We start from the raw sequence: 9,940 nt of genomic DNA, 5'->3' as shown, positions 1-9,940 counted from the left end.
AAATTGTGGTATATTAAAATGAGCTGAAATGTAATTTAGTAAGGTAATTGGGATAAAATAAAGCTCATTAAGGACTAGCAGATCCATAAAGCTTTGTGTACAAAAATATAGATTTTTTAAGCAAAATAATAATCTACTGATAAGTTCAATAATATGAATTTGTTGATGGAAAAATTATTAAAATTAACTTATCCTTTATATAAAAATTAAATGTGATATAAAAATGATATAGAATTGATGTAGATATTATTCAAATAATATTCTAAATGTTGAAATTCTTTAATTTATGCGAACATTTTTGAGAATTTTTGACTATAAGAAATCCTTTAAATATCCACTTGATGCACAATTTTTAATAAATGTTCATTTCTACTTACATTTTTTTTTTTTTGAAAATTCATAGATTCAAACATTAGATTTTAAATAAATGAAAAAAAATTGAACAATGCAGGCAAAATCATAAATATAATTCTGAAGCTCACTAATGGCAAATTAATTATGAAGAATTTTCCTAATATTAAAAAACACAATTATGAATTGTAGATTACGTCTGAAGTTTTTGCATGAAAAATAATTCATTAATCATTTTCATTGTTATAATTATATTTTTTTCTTATTATTTGTATTTTTATGTAAACAATTGTGGAACCGATTCAAATAAAAAAATCCGAAGTAATTGATTATATCAAAATTTTGCACATAAAACTTTACCTAGCCCAACCCCAAAATTAAATTTTTGAAAAGTTAGTTGGAACTATATGATTCACTTTGAATGAATTTATTCTTATCTTTATTTACTGGATCATAGTCCAAGATATTTACGTCACCTAAGACATATTGAATCACAAAATCTTATCAGTTACAATTTGCAAGAAAAAAAATCAGTTAAATGTGATTTCTGAGTAAAATTGGCAATATAATAAAAAAAAACGTGGTTAACGCCACTCAAAATATGAACAATATTTTATAGAAAAGATAATCAAGTCATTTACATATGATTAATAAAAAAATCTCATGTATTTCAACAAAAATATTTTTTGTGCATTTTCTTGTATTTTGAAAATTATGTAATAAATTGAAAATTTCTGTAATTATTGTTTTTTTCTGTGAAAATTTTGATGCACTAATGGTAAAAAACAAATTAGAATATTAAACTGTATTTTCTGATTATAAAGACTAGAATGATAGCTAAAACGTATTATATCAAATCAAATAAAACTTACAAAAATTCATATACCGTACATTATAAAATTCACTTATAAATAAAAAAATCTTACGTTTTATGAATTGTGAAACAGCGTATGCTCTATATAAGTTACAAGTGTATTTATATTTCCTTAAAAATTCATTTTATTTTAAAATAATTTAAGAACCAAAAATCACTAGGTATAAATGGCATTTCGCCACAAAGCAAGTTTCAAATTCGTTCCTTTGACATCATTACTGAAAATTGATATATATATATATATATATATATATATATATATATATATTAACTTTTAAAAATTGAGAACTTGTTAGAATTTCAAAATTGTTTTGATAGAGCTTTGAAGTTCTGGAAAAATCAAGCTATTTTTTTTGTAATATTTTAGGATTTTCATTAAGATCCTAAACTCAGGTGCATTTTCTCTGAAAAATAGCATTACCATAACATTTCTATTTTATCGGAGTATTAGACCTTCAGTCAAATGTCTAATTTTGGCTAACACAAATACAAAAACAAATACGTACACTAATAGTAATTTTCATAATTCGTGTTTCTAACGATTCAGAAAGACTGAAAATGTTAAAAAAAGAACAGTTATGAAATTGCATTTTCTGGTGAAATCATAAACTTCCCCTTTGTCAAAGTAAAAATGTTAGATTGTAATTAGTAGGTCATAAACCAATTGGTAATTGATGATGAACTACTAAACTGCATATAATTAGTATTATCTCCAAGTAATATACGTTTAAAAATAGTGCAACAGTCATAAGATTTGTAATCCTTCATTCTGGTCATATCTTTTGTCCAATTCTGTTTACATGTGAGTTTCCAAAAAATCAGATAATTATTACCGCGTTTTTCTCACAAAACTGGCGTTTGCAATAAACAAAAGCGCAATTAACAAATACTACTTAAAGAATGACTAATTGCAATAAATTGTACATAATAATTACCTCTAAACATATCAGCAAAACTTTATTGTTAGTAAAGATAACATGAACGCGTTTCTTTGTAACAAAACCGATTGACTTGAGTAGAGAAAAGTCAGTTACCGGCGTGCTCTATCCGCGGACAGAGCTAAGGATTAATTTAATAAAAAAAATAATTTAATAATAATAAAATTAATAAATATATATTGATAAAGTAATTTTTCACTAAAATAAATGTGTTAAAATAAATTATTTTGTGTTGAAATAGTGATAAGAATTTGAATTGCACACAGTATTACTTTAGTTATCAATAAGGTGAGTCGTATTTGCTCATTAATATTCAAAATTTATCGTCCTTGTTACCAAGTCAATTTTTACATATTTAAGAAAATTATATACAAATTCCCCATGATACTAATTTTAATTAAATAATTTTCTGTATTGTTAAGTTTTTTTCAAATTATTTCTGATTTTTATAGTTATTTAAATATGTTTCGGGTATAATGTTACCAAAAATGTAAATGGCTTTCCTTGAAACTATATTAGCACTTAATTTGAATTTACAGTGAAATTTATATTATTATATAAAGATGGAAAAATATATATATATATATATATATATATATATATATACATATATAATTCTTTCATTGCTTCTTTGCAAGTTTTTTTTTATTTGAAAACTTAAACTTTTAACAGAACAGAACAAATCTTAAGATATTTGTATTAAAAAATGAAGAATTTATTAAAAATCATCAATATTATTATTAATATTATCATGCAATACCGTTATATTATTAAAATGAACAATAATTAGTTATATGAATAATTGAATTTGTACAAAAAAGATTATTTTCTAATATAAATCATTCTCAAAATTAATTTACTCGTAAAATTTATATAGAAGTTTATATTTATAATTTTGATTATTGTTGCAGATTTTTTATATATTTATAATATTTTATATTTCATTCAACAATCTTGATATTTTGTATTAAAATTAAAAAGAATATAATGACTTTTAGGCAAATTATTTAAAATATATAAGAAGGTTAAATAAGTTATTAAATTAAATTAAACAATAAATAAGTTAAGATATACGTTCATGTTTAAATTATTGAAATAATTATTTTTATTATTATATTATATTAACTGTTCTATAATATTTGATGGTGAATATTAAATTACTTGTATTAAAATTTTATTATTAAAAAACTTGTTAGTATTATAAACTCAACGATTGTATAAAACGTATACTTAAGTTTTTTAAAAATCAGTCAAAAAACGTTACACAATTATATAATTTCTTCGACGCTTCTAGTCATTCTGAATCGTTAGGCATCAAAATTAGGATAAGTGTGTGAGCTAAATCTGTGTGATTAAATGATGTTTTCTCAAAGACGGCTCCATCGATTTTTAAAATGCAATTTATTCGAAAACAACGATCTGGCTTTTGGCATAATTGGCCTAAATAACTCCCAAATATTTTTCTTTAATATATACAGATTGCAACCTATTGCAAATACACTAATTATAATTTTTCTTTCATCAGAAGATATATTTTATTACATGTGTGGGCAAAAATGTATATAAATGAATGAAACATCACATCAGACTCGTTTAGAAAAATAAATTTCAATTAAGTGCTTTCATAAGAAATTCTTACACTAACCAGCCTGAATTTCATTCTTTAAATAAGATGACCTCGGTAAAATTCAAAGAGAGCAAAATCTAATGTAAATATTTACACACGATACTGGCAAGTTCAAAATCCTAAAAAACTCGTATTACGCAAATCAGAAAAGTCTTAAATTGGCGAATGGTTGATAATGTATTTAAACTTAAAAAAATATAAACGAAACCGACTTTTATTAGTTGATTTTACGAGGTTCCTCAATCCACATCTGACGTCTTTGTTTAAATTAGAAAGAATTGTGTAATTTTAAAAGTCAAGCTACAATATAAAAATTGAGAAATTATAAAAAAATTAATTGTATTTAGAAGATCACTTTCAATAAAAATTGATAGATAAATTATACATATATAGTTAGAAATTCACAAATACATATCTCATTAGTTAAGTCAATTACTATCGAGAAGCTCATGCAAATTGTCTTAGGGCAAAATGCAACTCATTAAATTTGAGAATATTTATATATACGTGGTCTATTCAAAAAGTACCCGGAATTTCTAATAATTAAATTTCGCGGGTCTGGAGTGTCTGATTGTCAAAAATTTTTTTTTTATTGTGTTGGTATACATGCCCTAAAGTATGATGAAATTTTCAGCTATATTCACTGTTTACTTTGTCTGTGGTAGTCGCTAAGGTTCGACGTGTTTTTCTGAGCTCGGCGATTTTTACAATGGAAGAATTGAAAAGTCAAAGAATTTGTATTAAATTTTGCGTAAAAAATGAAATAAAGTGTTGCAAAGTGCAAAAATTCACCAGATATGGCTCCGTGTGACTTTTTCCTATTCCCAAAGTTGAAGAGACCCATGAAAGGACGGCGGTTTTCCTCGATTGAAGAAAATCGCTGAGAGTGCTCAAGGACATATCAAAAAGTGAATATCAAGGGTGCTTCGAAAATTGGAAAAAACGCTGGCATAAGTGTATTATATCTGGGGGGGACTACTTTGAAGGGGACCACATTAATGTAGACGAATAAATAAATATTTTATATTTATATACGAAAATTCCGGGTACTTTTTGAACAGACCACGTATATATATATATATATAAATATATATTAATAATTTGAATTATTTACAAATTAGCATAATATCAAACACTATGTACGAGTTAAATTTTCTTACGTAACTAGAACAGTAACTTTTACTAATTAATAAAAATACTTCTATTTTTGATAATCATGGAAAATGAAACTGATAAACGACTTGGAATTTTTTAGAACTGATATGCCATAATAATTCAACCGTATATTTTAACTAAAAATGCTATTTTTATCAGTTTCATAGAAAAAATGATTATTTGTATATGCCACAAACAAAAACTAAAGTAAGAAGAGACAAAACTTTTGGTACCACTAAATCATTGTCATATCATCATCTTCGGAGTTTATTTCGCGTTCATTAAAACTTTAGTACTTTCAGTGTAACAAAAGTTTCAATCTTCATCAAAGTTTGGCATTGTATCCAATACAGAAGTTCATCATATAAAATCAGGAATCATGCAAATTACATTATCACCAGAAATGCATAACGTTTTTCGATCGGTCAAAAAAAAAATCATATAGTAATAATAATAACATATTGGGATTTCAATCAGAAGTTGGTTGTTTGGCTGTAGATTTAATACTCATCACGGACAGCCTGATGGCGAGCAGTAGTGACATTGGTTTTTACTTGAGAACAGATAGAAATGTGTTTTTCCAAGAGAAAATTGCCTTTTGGCACATTGCTGCTATATCACAATTATAAAGGCGATTTTGGTATTCTAATTTTGTTCTAATGTACTAGATCTCAACGGTAAGGGCAGTCAATAAAATATTCACTAAAATTAAAATTTTTATTTTTGGTATTATCTAGTGCTCAATGCAGCTCATAGAACACGTAATAGCAAAAAATGAATATATGATAGACCAATATCAATTGTTATTATTCAAATATCCCCCAATGACCCTGATGGTTTTCAGAATCTCCGATCGATATAAAATGCCTTCCTTTTCGATTGCTCTCTGATTGCACATAAAAAAACTTTTCCTGTAGTAACTTTCAAAGAAATTAAAAAGTAATTCGAAAGAATGTAAAGCAGAACATCTAACTTTGTGATGTTGTTCGTCCATCTTAGATGCCTGAAAATTAGATTGTGAAGGAGCGCACGCAATTTTCTTGGAGATGTTATTATAAGGACGTCTTCATTTTCCCTTTTAAGATTACACCGAAGCTAACCGAGTAAATATCAGACCTTGAAATAACAAAGTGATGAAAAATGCCTTTGCAGCCTCTTAAAGGACTGATGTCTGATAATATATATATATATATATATATATATATATATATATATATATATATATATTATATATATATAATTTATAAAACGTGGTTTAGCATAAATTCTGATTCATACAAGTACAAAAAATATTCATTTACATCCAATAATAACTTAATTAAAAGGTTGGATCCAACTCGTGCTAAACTTGCTAGACTAACAACACGTGCCTTTGAATGTGTTATACATAATATTGTTACAAAGATTCGTGCCGTAAATAATTATCGGATAATTAGTGACCATTATTAATTTGTCGATTAATTATTATGCAGTCGGTATAGGATTTCTATGGAATTCTACAACAGTATAATATTGGCCAGAGTACTACTAAATCGCAATATGCGAGCACGAAATGCAATCGTATTTCACAGTATGTCATAAATGTTACAAATTGACACAGATATTTCACAAACGATATATTGCCATGGTTGTATTTGATTTCCATGAATTCTGATATTCGATGGAACTTTAGAAATCAATTGGACAATATAGATGGATTTAAATTTAGATTTTCCTATGAAACGTCCCTCAATTTACCTAATTGAGGTTGATACAAAATGCCTCCCTAATTTACCTAATAAATAAACAAATACTGAATTTGAGCAGTTTTTTTCTTCTAAGATCAAACTCAGGATCAAAATTGTTACAAAGTACTAACATAACAAATTAAGTAACTTGCCTGTTTGATTCACCAACAACGGTCTAACCATCTAAATCAAAGTCAGATTAAGTAATTGGTAGTCATTTACCCTTGGAAAAACACTTATCCCACTTATTCTAATAATTAATGCAAAAGCTAACTTATAGCATGATTTATTCGAAAGATCAATGTAAAACTTGATTCTTTATTTTTTTATTCCAGTAACAACAATAACTATGGCGAAACACCAAAAAGCATTCATTCTACTACTAGTTGCATCAACGATATCCCTAGCAACAGCTGTACATCACAAGGAAGAACATCATCCAATATTTATAGACAACCCTGAGCCTTCCAAAGAAGCAAGCTTAGATTTACCAATTGTCCTTATTCCATCTGATGACATCAAGAAGAAGGATGATAATATTTTAGTGAAAAGTGAAGAAGTAAATATTGACAAGAAACTAAAACCAGCAGAACTGGTGTTTAATAAAAAATATTTTGATGACAACCCGTTAATACCACCTTCACATGAAGCTTTGGTACCCAAAGTTGTTTGTGAAGAAGGTAGTAAAGACTGTGAAAAACATAAAAAGAAAGATAAAAGATCAGGTGAGGATTAATTTATATAAACAAAAGACAAATTGAATGTATACTATAGTTTGCCATAATTTAATTGTATCAAAAATTATATCAATCAAAATTGATTATCTTACTATAGGAAGACACAGGAGACACCACAAACATAGACGATCTCGAAGGGCAAGTGGTGATAAAAAAGACGACAAAAAAGTTGAAGACACTGATATAGACAAACCACAATCTGATGCTCCATATGATTTGGTCACTGCTGAATCTTACGCCAGTAACCCTTGTTTGTTACCATATACTCCTAGATGTGGAGGCCCAAGGTAAAAACATTAATTTGTCTCCACATTTGCACAAAAATGTATCAATTTTTCATTGTTTCCAGTTACGATATTGTGAATCCATTTGAACGTCGATATAATGGTAATTTTTATCAGTTACCACGTCAATCACCATCCAACTACTACTTACCAGTAGTACCACCTGTTAGCATTGGTCGTTGGGTTCCAGATACATCCATTCGTTACTTCCCTATCAACAGAGTTTACTGGAATCCTGGATATCCATATGTAAGTAATATTATATCCCAATCATTTTTGTAAATTGAAAGTTTAATTGAAATTTATTTTCCAGGATAACAGGCCCTACCTACCACCTTTTAGACCAACCAAACGTCCAAATACCATTGATCGACCTGGTGCAACAGAAAAGCCTGATATTGAAATCGCTTCCCTGGACAAGTAGAAGACTACGATGATCGTCCAATCTGGGACTATGTAGTGCCACGAGTGCCTTCTCCAACAAAACGGCCTGCACCACCTCTGAACCATGCTCAGGAAATTGAGCAATCTAAAAGGCCAAGTGCTGGATCTAGTCCCACAAATCAAGTCCAACAGAACGAGGTAAAGGAATAAATAGTAATTTACTCCTGATTAATCATAATTTAGATCAGCAGAAATGTTGTACTGGGTTTTCAAGGAGTTGGCTCAGATCCGTGCTTATCTTATAAGATGAAGATGATTGAAAAAACAAGTCTTATCATAATTTCTTTCCATCGGGAGTAGATTAATACATTAGGAAAGTAACATTTGATGTTACAAATCAATAGCTTCAATTGTCGTTCCAAGTGCAAAGTTTTAAAAATCAATTTAATCTCCTTTGTGTACGATTTTGTACGCTGCAGCTTCTGGCACAAATACATTTCTAACTTTTGAACTAAACTCCGTGGCATATCTAAAAGCGAACGTTTTAGAAGTAATTTGCTTCGAACTTTTAAATTATTAATAGATTTTGTTGTTTCAAACTTCTGTTTTTGATTTTTAATGGCCTTTTAGGGAATGAAGGCGAGTTTTATCAGCTTTGTCACAGAAGAATGGATGCTTTATTTTAATTGATATTGGAAATCGAATTTATTTGCTTAGACACAGTTTATTCCTGTGCTGTTAATAAGTTATCTAACTATTGATTATAAGATTTTTGTATTACCATGTTAGTAAAGCCAGATTTAGAATTAATTCTTTGCCTTAACATGGATTAAGAATAAAAACAACAGCACTGTCCAAGTCCTCTTTATCTAAATACTAATCAGAATAAATTTTCTGATCTCAGTACTGAAATATTTATGCTTTGGAACCTATAGCATCAATCACTATTTATTTAGGGCGAATACACAACCAAAGAGATCTCATACACAAAAGTCAATATAAGAAGGGTTGATTTTCCATGTTTCGGAAAGACACTCTGATACTATGTATTTATGTATTCCCTAAAACCAAAGTTAATCGAAATCCGTACAAATATTTTTCCAAATAAATTGACTGCCTTGGTAATAATGGACTAGGGAAAAAAGCAAATACTATATTGTATCATTTTTAGAGAAATTGTGATATGCACATTTCTTTGGTGCTAGTTTAAGGTATCCAATAATTCAGTGCTGAGGATGTGTGTGTGTTTTTTTTATTAATCCAATTATCTATTTCCTCCCAGGGACGTCCAAATCAACGACCCAGCCAATCCCAACGCCCATCAGGCGGATTTTCTTCATCATCCAGTAGTTCATCATCTTCTGGTTTTGGAGGACAACCCCAAACAGCTCAGCAAAGTGCTTCAAGGATTGGAAGATGTGTTTATGCAATTATCAATTGCTGTGACCCAAGATCAAGAGATGTACATTTAGAGTGCTTTGAGAGGCTGGATTGCCCTGGACCATTCTGGGATAGAAACCCTTGCAGTAGTGAATTGGCCATCGCTGCCTTGACGGCGGCGAATAGTATAATTGGTTGAATCTTGACTTTTCGATTTAAATTTTAGATGAGAATGATAAATTTAATAATCTATAATGTACCAAACAGAGGTTTCCAATGTGATCATTAATATCAGACTTTTGCAGTACACAGAGCAATATATCGAAAATATTCTTTTCCTTATTATTTATGGAGAAACCTTATATGAATAATGATATAAATTATTCATACAGCTTTAAAACAGAATAAGAAAAATTCTAAAACCTAAAGCAGCAGTAATTTAAATTTTTTGTTAATAAAAATTAGATGTTAGACTAAATTTTC

The 9,940-nt window shown here is 28.3% G+C and overlaps 1 protein-coding gene across 1 annotated transcript; it reads left to right on the top strand.

Moving 5' to 3' along the window:
• Positions 1-2,364: 2,364 nt before the first annotated feature.
• Positions 2,365-8,117, top strand: LOC113383077. The gene is made up of 5 exons (XM_026621333.1): positions 2,365-2,451; positions 7,008-7,397; positions 7,507-7,696; positions 7,759-7,942; positions 8,007-8,117. The coding sequence occupies exons 2-5, from the start codon at positions 7,022-7,024 to the stop codon at positions 8,115-8,117; spliced, it is 861 nt and encodes a 286-aa protein (XP_026477118.1). The 5' UTR covers positions 2,365-2,451; positions 7,008-7,021.
• The last annotated feature ends 1,823 nt before the right edge of the window (positions 8,118-9,940 follow it).

The sequence above is a fragment of the Ctenocephalides felis genome, unplaced genomic scaffold (assembly GCF_003426905.1).
Source record: "Ctenocephalides felis isolate EL2017-DRISC unplaced genomic scaffold, ASM342690v1 CF-g0.4_SCAFFOLD_03570, whole genome shotgun sequence".
Lineage (NCBI taxonomy): Eukaryota > Metazoa > Arthropoda > Insecta > Siphonaptera > Pulicidae > Ctenocephalides > Ctenocephalides felis.
Note: the sequence above shows the minus strand (reverse complement) of the source record. Positions and strands in the feature narration are given on the sequence as shown.